Below are 22,729 nucleotides of genomic sequence, written 5' to 3'. Positions count from 1 at the left end.
TATAAAGATGCTTGATACAAAGTTTATATGCAATTGCACCAGACTACTGGTAGAGTACTTAAAATATGCAAAGTATAAATTTTAAGCTGATGCAGAGGTTGTTCTAAGCTTGTTACTGCATCTTTATACCAACATGTTAATTATAAACAGTTTAACATTTAACCCATATGTGGCTAGCGTCAGTTTAAACTGACAGTCACATTATGAGATTTAATTTGCAAAATAACAAACATTCTTTGCATTTTTTGTAATAATTACGTCATGTGTGAATGTATGATGCTGATAATAAAGTAAACTGCATTAACTTATTTTAATTTTTGCTCAGTTGACACACTTTAGTAGCGTTGATTAATATTTTTCGAACATGAGTGTTTTGTCAAGAAAAAGGTATGCATATATGTTTTGTTTTTAGTTGAAATATAGATTAAATATATTATTAAATATCGTTTTAACATTTGAATATTCGGTATAGTCAACAAAGCTATTCTTCTTAAATTTTTATGCGATTTCTGTGCGTCAGTTTAAACTGACACTAGCCGCAGGAGGGTACAGGTTTTCAAACAGTATATTCACCTCGGAATAGAAGGCATTTTCATCAGTTTGTAGACACTGTATGACTCCTTGTAAATATATGAGCCTTTTCTATGACAAAATAATTAAACTACAGCAGTCTGGTATTTATGTAAGTTACTGTGACCCACCTTATTTCCCTTCTGAGTTCTTATATTTGAAGGTTGAGAGTTGTTTATTGTTAATTTTTATTATTATTTTACTGCTATTTTATAATGACGTAATTTGTGGGAATGCTTTGACGTCATTTCAACATCATAGCAAATAAATAAGTAATAACTAATTTCATATATTTTGCAGGTACCGGCTTCATGAGGTGCTACAATTGCTAGAAGATGCAGACGATGAATGTCTTCAGAGCGCCGAAATATCAATTGTTCCTCCAATTATCTCTGGTGCAGACACTGACGAAGATTCTGGTGATGAGAATGAGGTGTGTGGAGATCCAAACAGTCTTAATCGTAATCAACTTCTGGCGGAAGCGACGATGAAACTACGAAGACCCAATGGAACTGATGTTATTGGAATGGAAGAGTCGGACGGTGCAGAAGACACTGCAGAGGAGGACAATGCAGAAAATAATACACAGGACACTGCAGATGATATAGTGGAACAGGGTCCGCAGCACAAGAGAACAAAGAAACAAGTTCCGTATAAACCTCATGGGTCAAAAGCGACTTCAAGGAGGCCGTCAGAAAGAAAAAGTTTCCATGGACCATACCCCCACCTAAAGTAGAAAACCATCTGTCACCAGTGTCATTATTTGAGTTGTTCATGACACCAGAAATAATGCACAGAATATGCAACGAAAGCAAAAAATACGCTGCTCAAAAAGGCCATGACAATTTTGATCTGGACATTACATCACTCAAGCTTTTCCTATCAATTCTTCTAATAAGCGGCTATGCTCCTCTGCCTCGTCGTCCTATGTATTGGGAAACTGCGGGGTATGTACACAGTTCTATGGTGTCGGCCGCTATGTCACGCAATAAATTCAGTTCCATAATGAGTAATATACATTTTGCCAATAACAACGAACTTGATATGACTGACAGGTTTGCCAAAGTCCGCCCTCTTATCCAGTCCATCAATGCTGCTTGCCTGGCAAACTTTCAGCCTGAACAAATCATCAGCATCGACAAAAGTATGATCCCTTATTATGGAAAACACGGTGCAAAGCAATACATCCATGGCAAACCCATCAAGTTCGGGTATAAGATGTGGGTAGCATATATTCAGCACCGATCAAAGAAATGGTATTGGCCAATATTTAGATTTTGTGTTGATTTGGCCGTTCAGAACGCCTTCCAGCTGTACCGTATGCGGGAGAAAATACGTGGCGCCCCGGAGCACGATCTGCTGTTATTTCGACATCAGATTGCACAAACCTATTTGCAGACACTATCAATGAAGAAGAATTCAGTGCCGTATCCGCCACCTCGTGTAGCAGTCGATTGACGAGTACTTACTGAAGTACGCACAGATGCTACAGATCACTGGATTGCTCAGGGTACACAGCGTCGATGTGTGGCACTCGGCTGCAAAGGCACATCAGTCTTCTACTGTGAGAAGTGCAATGTGAGACTGCATCCTGGTTGCTTTAAGGCATTCCACTGCAAATAACTGATGCCTGTTTTTGTCAATGAAATATAGTCTTTGCAACTTAACATTAATGTGACATTACAGTTATTATGTGCTATTTAAAAGTTCATGATATTTTTTGCATCCATTTCGTTGTTTCTGAACACTTTTGCGTCAAACGGGCAGTTTTCACTCGCTAGGTGGCCTTGTGAAATAATTAATAACAGTTATAAAACGTCACTGTGAGTTATGCTGCATCAGTTAACATTGCCACGTGATTCCTGGTTTCAGAGTTTGACTATTCTTCTTGTCATAGCCAAATATGACACGTGAGAAAACCTGTACCCTCCTGCAGCTAGCGTCAGTTTAAACTGACACCTATATTTTCACCTATATTCACTTAAGTATATAAAAAATTATGAAACAGTTGATGAATATTGTTCATTTGGATCTAAATCACACCAAATAAGAACAAGAAACACATTTTAAAAATCATGGGTTTATATGGGTTAAAATTTTGGAAAAAGAAAATTTTTACAGATGTTTTGCCAAACTAGCTTACATGTTCCATATAAATCTACGAACCCTGAAAAAGTTACTGTTCAACCTAAATTTTGAGAAGGCTGACAAGGCGTACGTCAATAATTTTTTTTTATATATATTATATAGGATGGAAATTGGATATTAATCTAATGGAAATAATTTGAATAATAAATTGGATAATAATCTATTGGAAAATTTAACAAAAAAAGTGATATTTGTTTTTTCACTGAACATTAAAACTTTACTGAGTATTAAAGTCGAAAAATTAAACCAAATAAAGGTGAATTATGGTAATTTTTGTAATAAAAATAACTTCATCAATATTAGCCTTTACATTTGAAGAAGCAAGTTTTCAAAAAAATTATTAATATTACATCAAAATAAAACATGACGCATCTCTATTTTTATATTAATAAACAAGAGATATTCACAGAAATTTAAAAAAAGAACACTTGTTTTTATTGCTTATACCAAAAATTACATTATGAAACTATATTCATAAAATTTGTAAATATGGTGTACATTTTATTTAAGGTTTTTTTTCTAGTTTTTTTAGAGCAGACATATTTTCTTTTTCTTCTGGAGTATATAATGTAAAATAAATTATTAGCATTATAAATATATAAAATTTATCAAAGTTTGCTGCTTTATTTAATATTATTTACCATCAGTTGCTATTAAAGGATAAAAATTTTATATTAATTATAGAATACAATAACGAGTATTTTGTTCAAGTTAAAAGCTATATATCAACAAACATGTATTGAGTTTTGAAATTGAAATAAACAACAACATGAACTTCAAAACCGGAAATTCAATATGAGTTTTTAAAGTGTTGTGCCAAAAAAGTATTAGACCTTTTTCTAAGTAACGAGAAGCAGCAAGGTATTATTTAATACTTGTTGATGCAAACCCTAATTCAGTGCATATTGAACAAACTGTATTTAAATTGCATTATTTTCATTTAAATGAAGAAAATGATCTCTACAAAGTTTAAAAGCTATTTCTGGAGTTTGTTCACTTTAATCAAAAAACGGGAAAAGCCATTGCTAAATTATTTTGCAGTGTTATTAAAAAATACAATATACCAATGATAGGCTGTCGCGGTCAAGGTTGCGACAACGGCAGCAACATGAGCGACCAGTATAAGGGAGCTCAAGCAGATATTATTAAGGAAAACCCATTGTCAGTTTAATCTCCATGTGCTTGTCATAGCTTAAATCTATGTGGTGTCAATACAACAGAGTGCTGTGCAGAGGTTATAAACTTCTTTGGTGTTGCGCAAAAGACTTGTTTAGCTCTAGCCCGCAAAGATGGCAAATTTTAAGAAAACATTGGATGCTCTTTGCATAGCTTGTCAGATACACGTTGGTCAGCTAGGATTGACAGTGTTAAATTTTTTGCAGAAAATACTCCTGGTTTATAGAGTGCTACCTAAGACTTAAAGAAGCTAAATCTGACTGTCGAGACTCGATCAAATATCAAAAGCATTGAAAAATATTTGGGTTCATTTGAGTGCATCATACTCGCGAGCACCTAATTTAAAATTTTAACAACCATCACACTGTTCTTCAAGCCAAAGAGGTAATTTTAGATGTGGAGGTTTTAAATTTAAAATTTGATGGCCTCTTATTATTGAGAAACAACTGGAATTCAATTTTACATGAATTTAAACTTGTTGCCAAAAAAAGTGCTCAAAATATACATTGTTAGGTCTTTAAAAAAGTGCATTTAAAACATTTTATTTTTATTTATTTGTAAAAAAATACGTTTTTTGTTTATTTTCTAACTTAGATACAGTTTCAAATTTTTTTTATGAATTGGTGATGACTACAGATTGTAAAACTTTTTCCTTTTTGCACTTGTTGAGAACTTTTGTGACAATTAGTGGAAATGTGTTAACTACATCAGTAGAAACCAGGTAATGAACGCATTGACTAATGATGTTTTTGTTTTTGTAAGATTTGTTTTGAGCAAATTTAAGCAAGTTTTTTTGAGTTTTTTTACATTTGAAATACTGTAAATGTATTTCTTTCTAAGGGAAGCTTGCTGGGATATTTTGTTCTTCCCTAATACTAATACTTGACACATTTTCCATTCCATTGAAATATGTACGCCTTTCATATTCAGATAATCAAATTTTCCACAATGCAAGCAACCAAGTTTTTTGTTCTGCATAATTATTCCATCATATTTTTGTTTAAATGAATCATACTGCTTCATACTCCAGCCGTCTGGAAGTTAATGTTCTTGCTTAAAAGCGTTGGGAGCTGAGGTGGTACTCATTTCTTCCTGCAGCATAGTATCATGAGATGAATCAGCATTTTTCTCTTGTAGTCAGGGCCGGCTCAAGGGTATGTGGCGCCTGTGGCCATTTTTCAATTAGCGCCGCCCTCCTCGTTCCCCCTCTCCCCCTCCTTCTTCCCTCCCGTATAAAAATAAATAAATCGTATTATGGACATTCGTGGTTAACTTTCAATAATTATTTACAATTGAACCTTTCTTGCTTTTACAATAGCAAATGATTTAATTCTTTTGTAATTGCTTGTTCTATTGATAATATTGCTAGACCATCCATTTTATCCTGTGTCATTGATGAGGGAATATATCATTTTACTAACTTCATCTTTGAAAAGCTTCTCTCTGCTGTTGCAACAGATACAGGTAGAGTTAAAAGTATTCTGAGAGACAAGTAAGTTTCCCAATGCTGCATTCAAATTGTTTGAACAAATAAAGTCTAAAATATTTCTTGGAGAGTAGTTTCCCTTATAATGATTTCGCAAATATTTCATCTCTTCAAACAAGTCAGTTCCAGAAACATCTTTCAACTCATTACAATATAATAATTTTTCTAAATCCATGCATCTTTTTAGTAATTTATCTTCAGTAATGTCCTTGGCATTTAAACTGTAAAAAAAGTTAAACTGATTATTATGCTGCAAAAACATTTGAAATCGATTCTGCAAAGATCCAATAGCGTGATCTAAAATGCTGTTGAAGAAGTTAATCTTAAAATTGTCTTCTTCAGTCATTGATTCCTCTCAACTTTTATAAGCAAACATTCTTTTTTTGGTACGACCACGCTTTTTTTCAAATTCGGGCTCAATATCTAGCTCAACAGACAATTTTCTTGCAGTTTCTAATATCTTTTGAAGTTGTTCATCAGTTCCATAATCTTTAACATACTCCAAAGTGTTGAAAATTAATGAAACAGCCTGAGGAATATTTAAATTGACTTCTTGAAGAGATTTGCTTGTTATCTCAATCTGACTCAGCACATCTTACCAAGTAATAAGGCAGCAAACAAATTTAAAGTCAATTTTCTGCAGTAGTTCACTGGACTCCGATTTTTTTTGGTTGCTGTTACTGAAGATACAGGTAATTTGATATTCCAGAAGCTTTCTAAAGCTTGTATTAACTCTCTCAGTTGATATCTTCACGGTTTTAGTGCATCAATTCTACTTGCCCATCTGGTTTCACAAAGTCCTTTCAAAGTTAAACCTTTGACAAATTGACGTAAAACGTTCCATAGCTGAGCTGAAGTTGAGAAAAATACAAACAAATCTTGCATAGTGTCAGAGAATGTTACTGCGTCTAAACAGCTTCCAACAGCATCATTGACAACTAAATTCAGTGAATGAGATGAGCAAGGAACATAAAAGGCTCTTGAATTAAGATAAAGGATCTTGGCTTGAACTCCGTATTGTTTGCCTCGCATATTCAATCCATTATCATACCCTTGTCCTCTTAAATCTTGAATAGAAGTTCCATGAGAATCCAAAGTTTCTAATATTTTTTCAGTCATTCCAGCGCCTGTAGTATCAATAATGTCAATAAAGCCTAAAAAATGCTTTCTTTTATCAACGTAGCTTTCCTTTTCATCTGGAGTGGGTAGTATTGACAAAAAACGTAGAATTATTGTCATCTGTTCAGAATGGGAAATATCTGGAGTACAGTCAACAACAATTAAGTAGTATTTGCTTGCCTTCAAATCAACTACTATTTTTTCTTTGACTGCTTTAGATAAAATTTGAATAATTTCATTTTGAATATTTTAACCCAAGTAATGACTGTAAATTTTTTTGCTTTTTTTTCTCCTGATATGCTCATTTATCACAGGATCAAACTTGGCAAGCAGTTCCACTATTTTCAAAAAGAAACCATTATTTTCATCATAAAGTTTATCTGAAGTCCCTTGCAAAGCTACATTATGGAACCCATGAAATTTTAAAATGGGAAAAAGTCGCTCTAAGACATGCCGCCAGTGTTTTGTAGTTTCGTCCATTGCTGAACTGCATCAACTGAAGATGATCCTTTGAAACTTTTAATAAGATCATGCCAGGTCATATAACAATTCAAATGATCTAAAAATGTCTCGTGGGCATTCAATCTGTTATTTAAGTTTTTCCATTTTGATACGCCTTCACCAGAAATCTCAGTTTGTCGTAGTAGAAGTACTTATAGATGACGGCTACAAAAACAAACGCTTGTAAGTAAAAAACTGAGTTTAATAACAGTAGCTATTAACTATATATTGATAATCCTAATTGATATAATAAATAACTGATAAGAATAAAAAATAAACTACAAAGTAAGCAAAACAAATCATCATGCCAATAACGAAACAAAGAAGAAGCAATAGTTGACCTAAATTAACCAATTATTTAACTTTAAACGACTATAAGACATATACAAACCTAAAATAAATAACTAACTTATTAACTAAAATTTTAAATATATTAAATAACTAAAATAAACTAAATTATTAAATAAAACATAAGGTACATAAACTAACCGACGGTAGAAACAAAAAAAACCTTTTTTTTTTTGTATTATGCCATAAAAACTAAAAAAACTGCAGAAACAACAGGATAAATAAACACTAATAATGTAACAGGAGTTATAAATCCATATCCAGAATAACTTGAATGACAATCAATTATTATTATTTTGTCTGCACTTACAAAAATGATTGCAATCAATAGAAAAGGCAGACATTTTACGAACGTCTAACACAGTAACGAAGGGAAACATTTCTAATACACCATTCTTAATACATTTCAGGTAATGTTGCCTCATATCATTATGTTTCCATATAAATAAACTTGGATTGATACCATTACACAAAGCTGTCGCATTTACTATTGCAAAAAGACCACAATCATTTCCATTTGGTTGCTTTGGACAATCCATTACTTTGACAATTAAAGAACTGCTTGTTTGACAATTCAAGGATGAATGTGCAACTCTGTGCACTATCAATGGTATATCATCTTCATTTGAACTAATAAAAAGTGAATCGTAGAACTGAAGACACTTCAAATTGGAAACAACATCAGAGGACACATTACTTAAAAGCACCCAATGTGATTTTCTAACATTAATTATCTCCATAAAACAGAAATTTTCTAAAAAATCACCTGAAAAAAAACAACTAAAAATACACAAACTTTGAAACTCAGATATGTTAGGAAACTGATATGAAAGTAAACTTTGTGCTATATCTATCAAGGTGTCACCAAGCCAGCCAGATGGATTTCTTAAAAAATCTGAGGCTTTTTCTTTATACTATGTTTACAATTATGAATAAAAAACTTTAGAAAACTTTGAACTTCTAGATTCATTTTTTTTTCATTATACTACCAGATTTAACTTTTTCTACAACATTATCAACTAGCTTCTCTTCTTTAACTGCTAAAATTTTGTAATTATAGTTATAAATATTATAGTTATTATTAGTATTAAAATTGGTAGGAGTCGTAGGAAAATCACTTCACTAACTTTTATTTTCTTTCTTTCTAAATCATACATTAATGTGGATGTAACCTTTGATGCTGTGGAAGTAGAGTTTGTATTTTCATAACATGGTTTTTTGTTTATATGTATTTGGTCAGTGATTTGCAAACAATAATTATGTTCTTTTAAAATATTTGAAGAGATAAAACTTAGATTTTCTTTTAAATAAGGCTTGATGTTGGGGATAGCTACAGCTGATTTCCAAACTTTTCCATTAAGGAACGAAACAGCTCCAGTTGGCTTAAAGTCACTAATTATGGCAGGTCTGAGCCAATCTTGCTCCATATGGTTACCTTTGCGACCTATCTTTTTGTAACTTTTCACTAAAACCTTGTCACCTATTTTAAAATTAAATGACTTGAAACTTTTTTCATGTTTTTTATCATGTTACTTTTGCATTTTTTTTTGTGCAATACAAATGTTATTATTCACTATGACATGAACTGCAATACGGGAATCCATTATATGTTGAATCTCTGATTCAGTTGCATTACTTTCTGCAATGTCAATATTATTTTCATTAAAATCAGGGTCATTATCATCGAGAGCTAAAGATGAAAAAAGTCGTGTCTCCCTGCTAAACATTATAGAAAATGGAGTGAACTTAGCTGAAGGTTGTACGCATGTACGGAGACCAAATAGTACTGGTTCTAATATAGTATCCTAATTATCTTAAAATTCATTAGCTACTTTTGAAAGAGCTTGCTTAATAATCTGATTTGTTCTCTAATCCTGTCCATTTGTTTGTGGATGATAAGCAGATGTTATTAAATGCTTTATATTGAAAGTAGAAAATAAAAATTTATTCAAGTCATTTACAAATTCTCTACTTTGGTCTGATAATACTTTTTTTGGAGGGCCAAATCGATAAAACAAAGTAACAAGACACTTAGAAACAAAAAAATCAGATTTTTCTGGTATTGAACAAGCTTTATCAAAGGTCAGTAACAATAAAAATGTATTTATTACCTTGTGTTGTAAGCGAAAGGGGACCAATGGGGTTTATACCTAAAAACTCCCACAATCTGTTGACCTTAATTGGTTTAAGTTCCGAAGCACAAGTTTTATTCTTCTCCATGTGCTGGCACTTGTCGCTTTCTTTCACCCATTTTGTAATATTATTAACCATACTTACATAAAATTATGCAAAAAATATGATAATCTTTTGTACTGGAAAAATTTACTATTATAATTACAATTACATTAAGTTAGAAAATGAACCATGTTGAAAATCATTTTTAATGCAAAGAAGTCAATTATTACATGAGAAAATTTGATTAAAAAAAATATTTAATTGAAATATATAACCCTGTTACCGAGCCAATAAAAAGCATTTTTTAGCTTAGTTCTTGTGTTATTAAGGCCAACATGAGCTCCTTGAAGACTAGTTTGCAGAATTTTATTTGCAATGTTTACATTTGTATACAAAAGGTGTATGGAATGGTTACTTTTGAGCATTTGTATAAGTTTATGTAATATTATTCATTACAGAACTATTTCTGTAACGTTCAGAATCGTATAAAAATTATATGTAAACGTTTATAACACATGTAAACATTGGTAAACACATGTGACATGTGTATGCAAAACGTGTATGCAACGGTTACTTTTGTTAGGTACGAGAGTAAAAAATTTCAAATTGTTTTAATACCATAATGTTATATATTATGAGAAAGAGGATTATTACAGTATTTTAAAGGTGAAAGAATTATCAAAATCGAACAATTGGTTCAAAATTTATGACGGGTAAGTACCGATTTTTCTATATATGGATTTGTTGAAGAAACTGTGGTTAAAATGTTTTTCTTTACTTAAATTGTCATAATTTTGCCAATTCTTATCAAAATACAAATATCTTGGTGTCAAAAGATAGGTGTAAAAGTGGGTTACAATTTTATGCTAAAATCTAACCACCAGGTGTATCGGATGGACAGAGGGGGCACCAAACCACCACCTCGCCCTTAAAAAACTGAACGCTTTTTTCAGAAAAAATGTTTTTTTTAAAGACATAAGCAACATAAATACACAAAAAGTTGTTTTAAATTTATAGTAAACCCCCAAATATACGAGAGGTGTATGTTAGCAATAGAGGTGGGTGTGGCGGCGATGGTTTGATACACCCTAGGATCAAAAACGACTTGATTTTATAAATATTTATATCTTTACTAAAATGAGTAAAATTAGTACACAATATAAAATTATGTTATACAATCTTACATATAAAAGTGATGTTTCTAATACGGAAGGAGCGTTTGCCCCCCACCTACCCCCCTACCCCCACCTCTCTACCCAACTTAAAAATATATTATTTTTAAAATTTGAACAAAAAATTTAAAAAATAATTTATGAAATTAGAAATAAATTGGAAATAAATTAAAAAATAAATTCATACCAGATAACCACCAAATATGGGAGATATGGGAGAATGTTTAATGGGAGATATGGGAGAATGTTAAAACTCACATGTTTTAGTACTATAATATCAAAAAAAGTTTCAATTCTTGAAATATCTGATTGAATATTTAAATTACAACAACAAAGAAGTAAAAAGCATATTCCACTTGATTAAAAGATATATTAGTGGTACATCCATGGTCATAAGAAAGTGGAGTATAAGGGAGAGCGTCAGGGTTACCAACAGAACCGGATGAACATGATACTAAAAAATAAAAAGACAATACACAAAACAACCTTTTCACTATTTTATAATTAAAACTATACTGAAAATTAATAATAGTTAAAACTTACCAACAATAATGGATGATGATGATACTAAAAAATAAAAAACAATACACAACATAACCTCACAATTATTTAGCAATTATAATCATATTGAAAAGTAAGAATATATAAACCTTACCAGCAGGAATAGACGACAGTGACACTAAATATAAATTAAATGGCGTAATACAAGTCTCCATCCATTAATATATATATATATATATATATATATATATATATATATATATATATATATATATATATATATATATATATATATATATATATATATTGTTTATAAATTATCGAAGTAAGGTTTGCTAAAGATAAAGAAAATAAATTAAAACTGTTGGAATGTGAATTGTGAATGGAATATTTTTCAACTTTAAAATACACTTGTTTCGAGTTATAATATCTATATAATGATGTATTAACAAAGTATAGACTTTAAAATATTGAAACCAACAAAACTTACTTATTTGTTTGCCATATTCACCTAAATGCCAATTTTAAATTAAAACATTTACTTGAAGTTTATATTTGTAATGATGTATCAATTAGTTATATGTTAAAAAATATTGAAATCTATGAAACTTACGTATCTGCTGGCCGTACTCACCTAAATACCAATTTTAAATCAAAACGTTTATTCAAAGCTAACAAGGAATACTAACACAGCATACAAATACTTTTAAATGATATAGTAACTAAAACAATTTAAACAAAACTTACTGATTGTTTGTTCTAATTTGCCTACAGAAAAAAAAGAGTGACTTAATAAAATGTAAGTATTAGGTATACAAAAATACAACTAACAACAATCTACATAGGCATAATAAAGAACTGTATTTAAAAACTTATAGTAAATGACTAAATACTAAATTAATTTAAATGATAGGGATATAACTAACTGATCTTCTTTAAAGCAAGTTCATCTTAACAAAAATTAAATTAACTTTATTTTTACAAAGTAATATAAAAATTTACAAATGGTAAGTCATTTGTATATATATATATATATATATATATATATATATATATATATATATATATATATATATATATATATATATATATATATATATATATATATATATATATATATATATATATATATATATATATATATATATATATATATATATATATATATGTCTCAACATTAAAACAACGTTACGATTTAAACGTTGTTTATTTAATGTTGTTTCAACGATGAATCAACGTTGACAAAAACTTAATTATAAAAAAACCGTCCGTTAAATTGGTACTTAAAATAAAAATAGTTAAAGCGAAAAAGTAATAAAGCAATATGTGCAAAACAGAGGGTGTTTATGTGTGAAATTTTGAATTTTGAATTTTCAAAAACGATTTATTTAGTATTCAAATTTCAACTTGTTCTTATGACAAAAGAAACTAATTGCTTATTTAAGAAACTGGCGAAAATGTCACTAGGTTTGTAAAAATGTTCAACAAAAGTTGTTTTGTGAAACTATTTTAAATTATAGAGTTTCAAAAGAGAGTGTTATATTTTCTTACTGATATAGGAAATCCCAAAACACAGTGACATGGTTATAAATTGTCAAGAATTAGCTAGTTTAACTAGACCTGTTAGTACGATTATATTATGGTTTCTTCGTTTTTTTATTAGCTCAAATGATATTTTCAAAATCAAATATATGGAAAGGAGCTGTTTGGAATGAAAATTAACATGGAGAAGAAGGTGTAACTTCATCTAATTGGATTTGTAATAAAACTGTTTATTGGCCTCCAGGTACCAAAGCATTGACTTCAGGGCCGGATTAAACAATTGTGTGGCCCTGGGGCACTGAAATTTGGGGAGGGCCCTCGCGAAAGATTTTCAAGCAAGCATAGCTAACGTTTAGTACCATTTACCGGTACTAAAATTGTATTGTAATATAATGCGTTAAATTCTAAAGTAACTCCGCATAAGTTTTAACAATCATATAAATTGGGAGTAATGCTAAAGCAATGTATGAACAAATAAAAACAATCAATAGACATGAAACATATAATGATGTAAACATGTGTTTTGTTCAACTTTGTAAAAATTTGTAAGATTATAAAGAAATGTAAGCCTTTCTAGCTTTTTGCAAAACATATGTTTTCACAATATCTAAGAAAGTAATCTCCCGAGGTAATCGGATTCTATGCTCATTAGTGTCAAATAAGAAGGTTGATTTTGGCTAATGTTGGTCCTTAGTCTGTTTTTGATAAGCTTCAATTTGTAAAACGATCGTTCTCCCGAACAATTAGAGACCATTAGGACCAAGTACATCCTTAATAGGATTTCTACATTTCAAAAACTTGAGATGAAGTTATTTGCATTTAAAGTTTTGTAAAAGAAAAGTTCTTTGGGCACATTTGCATTAGCATCATAGTCATCCATATAAAGCTTTAGAAGGGCTGAAAATTGAACAAGCTCATTTCCGAGACTTTCTTCAAGGTCAGGTTTGTACTTGTTAACCAAATTGTTTGCAGACATCATTATTTCGTTTGGTTTCATTTCATCAAGGCGATTCAGAAAGCCAAAATACTCACATACATTCTTGTAAGCATTTATTCTGTCTTTAAGTGAGACATTAAATTGGTCAATCACTGGGATAAAACTTGTTGTGCGAAACTGATCACTTGGGGATTTCTGAACTTCATCTCCAGTTTCATAACCCAATGGACTGAGGTGAACATTTCTATTCCGCTGACAACGTTGAGCTTGGGAATATTCAGTTGAACCAGATAATTTCTTTGCACGATCATATTGAGCAAAACATTCTCGTTTTGATTCCACGAATGCTTTCAGTGAAGTAAGGGCATCTACTGCAGACTGCAATACCATTTCAGGACTCTGGAGTATCTTGTTCGTGGCATTGAATTGCTCCAATATCTCATTCCAAAACAATGAATATAGCGCAATTTCGATCTTGCACATTTGCTTGTGAAGACCAGCAGTAGCATTGCAAACAATAACCTTTTCCTCCTTGTTAATTGAAATTTTATCCAAAGCCACCTTAAACTTGTCATATCCGACAACAAGTGTCTTAACTGCATCATGTCTGCATGACCAACAAGTATCACTCAATCCTTTAGATGTCAGCAGTTTTTTCTTGTTTGTCTTTTCTTGAGAGCTAGACAGTGCTTCTATTAGGATTTGGTAACGTGAAGGTGATGCTGTGAAAAAGACGTGCACTTCTTGAACAAAGTCAAAGAATTTCACTGCTGCAGAATATGTATTTGCTGCTGCCTTACCAACTAAATTCAGCGAATACGCACAACATGGGACAAAAATGCATAGATCATTTTGTTCCTTTATTAAAGCTTGCATTCCACAATATTTACCGCTCATGTTGGCAGCATTGTCATATGATTGACCTCGACAGTCATGTAAACTGATTTCATTGGATTCCAGATATTTCAATAATGCCTCAGTCATTTCACGACCAGTGTGATCTGTATTAGGGCTAAAAGTTAGGAGTCTCTCATTCGGTATTAACTTTTCCATATCCATGTAACGAATTATAATAGTTAACTGATCAATATGAGCCTGATCTGGTGTAGAATTGACATATACCGAGAAATACTTTGATTTTTTGATAGAACAGAAAATGTACTTTAAAACTTGTGAGCCCATTAAATTTATAATTTCTTCACAAATAGTGGTAGACAGAGAACTGGTATAGCATCTTCCTTTATTCGCATGCATCTTAATGTGAGCAGCAAGAAAAGTGTCATATTCACTCAGCAGTTCTAAAATTCCTAGATAATTCCCATTGTGTGGTGATCCAACAATTTCATTATCACCTCGAAAAGCTAACCCTCGTCCTGCAATGAACTTAATAGTACTTATTACACCTTGCAGTATTTGATTCCAGTACACACATATTTCAGATTCATGCTTTACTAGCTCATGGTAAATTCCTCCAGACTTTTGGCCACGCTGTGCCAAAGTTATAATTGCTTCTAGATGGCCTTTAAATGATTCATGTTCACTGACACGCACTGAGGCATGTTTCCAATAGCAAAAACCAGAACTTGAAAAATTAGTAGTGATACTTTTGGACCCAGTCAATTTGCAAATAAAACAGTATACTTTTCCTGTGTGTGAGGAAAACCACAACCAATTACGTTGACATGTTTCACTATTTAATGTTTTTCGAAGGAACATATTTGGGGTACATTTCCAAAAAAAGGTTGAGCCATCAGGTTTTTCCTGTTTCTGTGATATTTAATATTTCCTTAAAGTATCTTGATCACAATTTTGCAACAACGAGATAGGTCCCTTTTCTGCCCAAAATATTATCATATCCGTTGAAGCTAATTATGGCCACAAACCAATATCATTCCCAAATCCAAGCATAGAGTCATGTTCATGTTCAATTGTTACAGCTTTTGTCATCATAGCTACTGTTGCTTCCTGTTGTTCATCTGCTTCTGCTATTGTTTGATTGTCACCAATGTCTTACGATAGAAACTCCTCAACTGGTGGTAGTATAGCTGAAGTTCCAGGAAGTGACTTTAAAGAATCTAAATCTCCATCTCGTTTACTAAAAAAGGTATTATTTTTTCTTGATTTTGCAAAAACTTCCTGTGCTTTTTTCTCTTTTTTTTGAGCTGACTTACGCTTTGAAGATTCGCTTTCATAATTGCGAAAAGGTTTATGTCTGTCAGAAATTATTTTTCTAAAAAAAATTAAATTTTAGTGTTAAATATTACTGCTATAACTTAATATGTAAATTATAAATATATATATATATATATATATATATATTAGGACTATGACAATTTCATAACTCTATATGCCCTTTTAATTTTTTTTAGAAAATTTTATGCAATAAAAAATGACTTTATACAATTTTTAGATTTTAACAGTACAAAGAATTATTTTTTACAATTATCTACTTTTATTTTTAATTATTACAAAAGTATGATATAATTTTTAATATTTGACCTTTTTTAGTTCTACATAAAACAATATTTTAATATTTTTGTTTTGAAAATGTTATAAAGGATACATTTTTTTTCTACCTTTGTTATTTTTATTTTTTATTTTCAATAACCTTAAATATCAAGGTCAAATTATCCCAAGTTTTTTGTCTTTTGTTTATTATTGTTATGTATCCTCATCATGGTAATCATAAGAATAATAAACCAGATAATCAGATCGAATCAAAAATTAAGCCACAAGGTAATGACTAAAGTATTCTGTATTTCTTTAAAAATAAAATGTTAGGTAGCAAATAGTAGCATTTAGTTCTAAATAGTAACATATTAAACGCATCACAATTATTTATAAAAAGAATCGATTATGCGCAGTAAGAAAAGCGATAAAAATCCTTATATTTTTATTTGTAGCTTCTAATATCATTTAAGGCAAAAAATATTGTTTCATCTTAAAAATAAATATTCTAGACTATTGTGGTGACAATTCATTATTATATATTTTAAGTGTTTTCATCTTACATTTTTTGCAATTATAACCTTCAATTATAATTGCAAACAATACCTTACCAATGTCGCTTATTGGGCTAGAGCTGACGTCAAACCTCTAACCTCTGTGTTTTTAGCCAGAGCACTAACCACAATGCCTTGGCTACTTACTTAATATAAATATATTTTTTTATGTTTTTGATATTTTTATCGATTGTAATTTTAACTTATTTTTTGTAGCCTCACACAACTACTATATACAATTTTTACAGGCAGAGAAATAAGTATCCAAACAAAAAATTTGATTGTGAAGTTACACTAAAGAATATTTACTATGCATTATTCTCATCTCATTTTAGATATTGTTGTCAAGTTTGGGATCAAGTTGGAAACTATCGTATTAACAAGTTGCTATCGTGTCAGCCTCAATCCATTAGATTAATAAACTTTCAACCAATTAAATCAGATACATTAAAGTCCTTAAAAAAACATTCCAACATTTCCAGCGCAAGTGAAGTATGCAAATCTTCATTTTGTTTTCGACTCATTAAATAAAAACTTACCATCTCCTATCACAAACTTGTTCACAGAAAGTAGACTATTACATTACTACTCTACTAGAACTATACACAATGTAAAACTAAATGTACCATCTTTCAACACTCAGCAGTGTGGTAAAAATTTTATTGTTTATTAATGCGTCTGTAAATGGAACAGGGGCTATTAATGCATTTTGAATAAGTCAAAAAAACTATATCCTAAAATACCTTTACTCCATGTTAAACAATATCAATTTAAAAAAATTTTGAAAAACTTTTTATTCTAACTTTTAGACATATTATCGTTACGACTAAAATACTCTTTTAATTTTCTATTCGTCATTACTACAATTATCATCAGTACTTTTTGTTTATTTTTTTCTTTTTTCTATTACTAAAACATGCAAACTATGATTTTTACATGTTTGTTTTAATGAATGTTCTATGTGCTTTAAGAGTCATTTTTTGTAAGAATCAGGCAGTCAATGGAAGTGACCTCCTCCAAATTGCTTGAATTTTTTATATATTGATCAGAATATAGAGAAAACCTGTTGGGGAAAAAAAAAATTTTCAAAAATGTTTCGTTCACTCGGAATCTGGGCTTAAATTTTTGAGATTTTTTTAAAAATTTTTAGAAATTTAGTTTTTGCCACCTTTGAACCCATTTTTTTGGCAAGGCAAAAAGTTGCACATAGCTTTTGTAGTTAATATCAGACGTAACCCAAAAGCTCTCTCCAAAAAATATAAAAAAGTTGCGTGAAACTGTGCGGTTGGCTAATTATCATAGTTCAAAAGTACAAAATCAATCAGTTTTGTCAATTTTTAATCGGAGTTAATTCTAGCGGCGAAGTGTTGCACACAATTTTTCTTTTAGGATTTGAAATTATCAAAGGTATTGAGTCTAAAAATGCAAAGAAAGTTATGTGATACCTAAGGCCTATTAATATATTAAGGCTTGAAATTGGAAAAAAATGTTTTAGTATACTTACAAAATGAACCATTACGGCAGAGGCGCTTAGTTTTGTAAAAATGTAAACATATCCAACTGTCAATACAAAAAGGTCCTAACATAATAATAAAAAAAATTCGTGTGATCTTTAGATATTAAGTTAAAAATAAAGGTACAAATTGTTAAAAATGATTAAGTACGAAGAGATATTTTTTTGGACACACAGATGAGGTTTTCGCTCACAATAAAATTTCTATCATCCAAAATTAGCATTTAGCATTACACAAAACATTGCACGTAATGTTAAGAAAAAATTTAAGCGTTTCTGACTATGATATAGAAATCATAACAATTGAAATAAATAATAATAAAAAACAATACATGATCAGAAGTGAATTATTTAAATTTACGTCATAACCAAATAACTTGTGGTGATCGAATGGAAGAAGAATCGCTGATATCACGATTGTGGAGAAACAAGTTAGTGGGCGGTTGTTTACTTTACCATAAAAATGTCTTAACTTTATTTTAACGATCTTTAAAATTTGCATAAATAGAGTAGATATTTTATCGTTGCTATTGAGAAATAGGTACTGCATAAATAGAACTTGTTTTTAGTTGAGTATGAAACAAAACAAATATTTTTATGAAAACTGTTGTTGCTTTTCAAAAGGAAATTGTGGATCATTCAAAAAACATAAAATTATAAACAAAATGTTCTACATTCATCAGCTGGGAGATGTTGATGTTAAGAAACACCTCATCAACTTGAAGGTAATTATGTATTTTAAATTTACGCAGACTGTAATATAATTTTTATAATTACATACTTTATAACTTCTCTGCAATAAGATTTTGAGACAAAGTTCTTTAAACAAACAAAAAATAGCTCTTTTAATTAATTCCTCACTCTTTTAATAAATAATCACTAAATTAATCACACTCTTGCAATATTGTATTTTAATAATAACAACAATCTATTTCAAACTTGTAAACATTTTTTGTGAAGAGTCAGATTATAAACAATGCTTTAAATGACACACTTAATAATTGTTTAAAAAATTGTTTTTAGGTCATGCGATTAAACGATAATAATATTTGGGAAGAAAATGGACTTATTGCAAATAGACTTAAAAGAAATCTTGAAAAGGATGAACAAATATGTGCTTTTCACCGGTACACGTTTGGTATTGCATGGAGTCCTCCAAAAACATGCTTTCATCCTCATCATCTAAATATAAAAGGAAAAAAATCTCCCGCTTTAAGGGCGTCACCAATACATGTCGTCATATCAATGTTAAAGCGATACAATGAAGTATTTTCAGTTGATGCAATGCTGTGTTTTACCCATTTAAAGCAAGAAACTGCTTTATCTAGAGTCAACGAAAACACCAATTTATGTACAGAAACACAAACACAACAAGAACAAACATATATGACACCTGCTACTCCAGATGAAGAATTTGATCCCGGTGAAATTAATGTTTCACAGGAGATTTTGGACGAATCTCTAAGAAGCCGTGAGAGTGTAACTGAGGTTCTTAATGCAAGTCCAATAAAATTTAGATTAAAAAGGAAGTTCGAATATCTGGAAGATACTACTAAAGATAAGTTAAAACGCAAGTATGTTCGCCTAGAAAACTTATTAAAGAAAAAATTTGCGGAAGCTGTTGCTCCTGGACAAGAGGAAATACTTATAGATTTTCTTAACAGTAAAAATGTTGATGATTAAAATAGCCCTCTCCCAATTGAAATTATTCGTGCTCAGAAAGTATATAAGCAAAGTGATTCCATGGGAAAGTTAGTTATCCTCTCATTATTAGACCATACCAAGTATACCAAAAAGTTTCTAATGAACACATTTGAGTGTACCAAACATCGTATAGAAACAGCAAGAAAATGGCATGCATCTCATAAAGGGTTGGCATTTCCAGAGAAGAAAGTATTCGTCCGATCTAGTCTTGATCAAACAAAGTGTGAACATTTCTTAGACTTTATATTTACAAGCGGTATTTTGCATGATGTTGCTTATGGAATAACCAAATTAAAATACGACAGCGGTGAAGAACAAAAGATAGTGCATGCAATACTGACGACAAAATATAGCCACGCTATCATGTTCTATCGAAAAAGTTGTAGTGAAAACAATTATATACCATTATCTGATTCAAGCTTGTGGAAAGTATTGCATGCAATAAAACCTTCAAGTCGAAAAAGCTTAGCTGGATTAGATGATGTTACTGCTTCAGGCATGAATGGTTTTCAAACATTACAAAAATTGGCACAAAGATTTAGTTCTAAATCTCTCGAAGCTGCCCTTGAAAAAGGAAAAAGGTATTTGAAAACAAGTTATCAAACCAATTGTAGTGTCAATGACTCAAACATTTCTTCTCATAGCTCAAAACATGCCTTATCAGATCCATCTGAAAAAAATCTTCAATCCAACACAGAGATATCAGAAGTGGTATGTGCCGATTGCTATGATTTGTGCAAAGCTATCGAGATGATCAAAGAACTAACAATTCAAAATTCTGACGATGCTGATTCTATTTATGATTTGGAAATTGCTGTAAAGGATGTATTCAACTACATAAAACACCTGATGAGAGATTCTCAACAGAAAAAGGCAAAAATCGAAGCTTTTAAGCAATTAAACGATGAAACTGCTTTCTGGCTTAAAGATTTTTGTCAAAAAATTCTTCCGGTTCGATACAGAGAGGGCCAAAGAGAGTATTTTGGCAAGAAAGGAATGAGTTTACATCTGGATATATTCTTCATAAAAATAGCAGGAAAGTTATTCAAACGTGTTTACTTTACTTCAATGTATAGGTGTGATCAGGGAATAGGTGATGTTGTTTCGTTAGCCACTGCAGTTTTAGACCAATTCAGAATTGATCAACCGCATATGAAGAAAATGTTTACCAAATCTGATAATGCCGGCTGCTATTAGGGAAATCTTTCAGCTGAAGCAATCTACAATGTATGCAAAGAGAGAGATATAAAGTTGCTGAGATATGATTATAATGAACCCTGTTGTGGAAAAGATCAATGTGACAGGGAGAGTGCAGTTGTAAAGACAATTTTAAGGAGTTACGTTGACTCTGGTAATAATCTTTTGACTGCTGAAGATATACACAAGGCTATGCATTATAGTTTTGGCGCTAAAGATGCAAAAGTAGCAGTTGCTCAAATTAGCAATGATAAAACTGTAGTTACTGGACCAAAGATTAAGAACATTAGCAACTATCACTCATTTGAGTTTGGTGAGAAAAGTATGAAGATGTGGCGTTATTTCAATATCGGTGAGGGAATTGAACAAGAGTATGGAAATCTTAAAATTCAACCCTCGATTAAGTTGTTGTTGCCATATAGCAAAACAGATAATTCAATTAAGCGTAACAAGTCACTTAAGGAAAAACAGAAAAGAAGTGACAGGCAATTATATTCATTAAGATTTTGCACTGAAATGAATTGTACTTTATCATTTGAAAGCGATGCTGAGTTAGAAGAACACATGCTATCCGGTCTTCATACAGTTCCGAAATCATTAACATCATTGGATAAAGTTCGCAACTCGTTTGTTCATAAGATGAAAATTACTTCACAACTAAATATGCCAATTTCTTCATCCTCTAACAGTGCTTCCGTAAAAGACAAACCACATTGCATGAACATTTTTCTATTGCAAGGTTGGGCATTACCAGTTCGAAGTTCTTTTAGATTTTCAAATCAGCAGAAAGAACTGTTGTATAAATACTTTATTCGTGGAGAAGAATCAGGTAATAAAATGAGCCCTGAGCAGGTTCACATGCAGTTGAGGAGAGAACTTCCGCCTGATCAATATGTAACTAGCCAACAGATAAGATCTTTATTTTCAAGGTAGGCATTGTTGCTATCAAAACTTTTGCAAATTAGATTATGTTTCTGACTGTTAAATAGTTCTTTTACAAATATGAAATTAAAATTTAGGTGAAAGTTATAATTTTGTGTGTTTGTTTACATATGTTTAAAAATATGTACAATTGATATTGTTATAGATTTAGTAACCTGAAAAGAAAAGGTAAACTGGTAGAACCGACAACAGAAAATAATGAAAATAGTCAGGTTAACGATAACAAAGAAGTTTATGGCGAAAATGATGACTTTAATCTGGCAGGAGACAATGAAGATGATAATAAATATGAGGAAGACATCGCCAATCTTGCAAAAGAAATTTGTCTTGTATGGAAAGTGAATGATTGGGTTGCTGTTGCATATGAAAAACAATGGAATATTGGATATATTGTGGAGGTAATATTATTCAAAGTATATATTAGTTTCAAGTTTTTATTTTGTTTTACAAAACAGTGCTCTAAAATAAAAGGAATATAAATAAAATGTAAAAATAATTTCAGAATGACATTATATAAGACTTTACAAGTTTTATTGAATGTAAGCAAAATTAAACAAATCATAAACTCTTTATTATATTATTTTAAATGTTGCGCTAATACTTTTAGGTATCTATAACTGGGATCAGAGTTAATTGTATGATTAACGGGCAAGAGAAGAATACTTTTCGCTGGCCAGTTACTACCGAGGAGATAAA

General features: G+C 30.8%; 2 protein-coding genes across 2 annotated transcripts in view; one reads left to right on the top strand and one right to left on the bottom strand.

Annotated features, from left to right (window-relative positions):
- Positions 1 to 22,729, top strand: part of LOC136076723 (usherin-like) — a 765,758-nt gene that overhangs the window by 377,166 nt on the left and 365,863 nt on the right. The window lies entirely within an intron of this gene.
- On the bottom strand, positions 13,529 to 15,391 carry LOC136075818 (uncharacterized). The gene has a single exon (XM_065789256.1). It carries the CDS (start codon positions 15,389 to 15,391, stop codon positions 13,529 to 13,531), a length of 1,863 nt encoding a protein of 620 aa, XP_065645328.1.

This window comes from Hydra vulgaris, chromosome 02 (genome assembly GCF_038396675.1).
Source record: "Hydra vulgaris chromosome 02, alternate assembly HydraT2T_AEP".
NCBI classification, from domain to species: Eukaryota; Metazoa; Cnidaria; class Hydrozoa; order Anthoathecata; family Hydridae; genus Hydra; species Hydra vulgaris.
This window is presented reverse-complemented; position numbering and strand designations above follow the sequence as displayed.

Coding starts and splice junctions, on each gene's coding strand:
- LOC136075818 (XM_065789256.1), bottom strand. CDS start 15,391: ATGTTCCTTCGAAAAACATTAAATAGTGAAACATGTCAACGTAATTGG.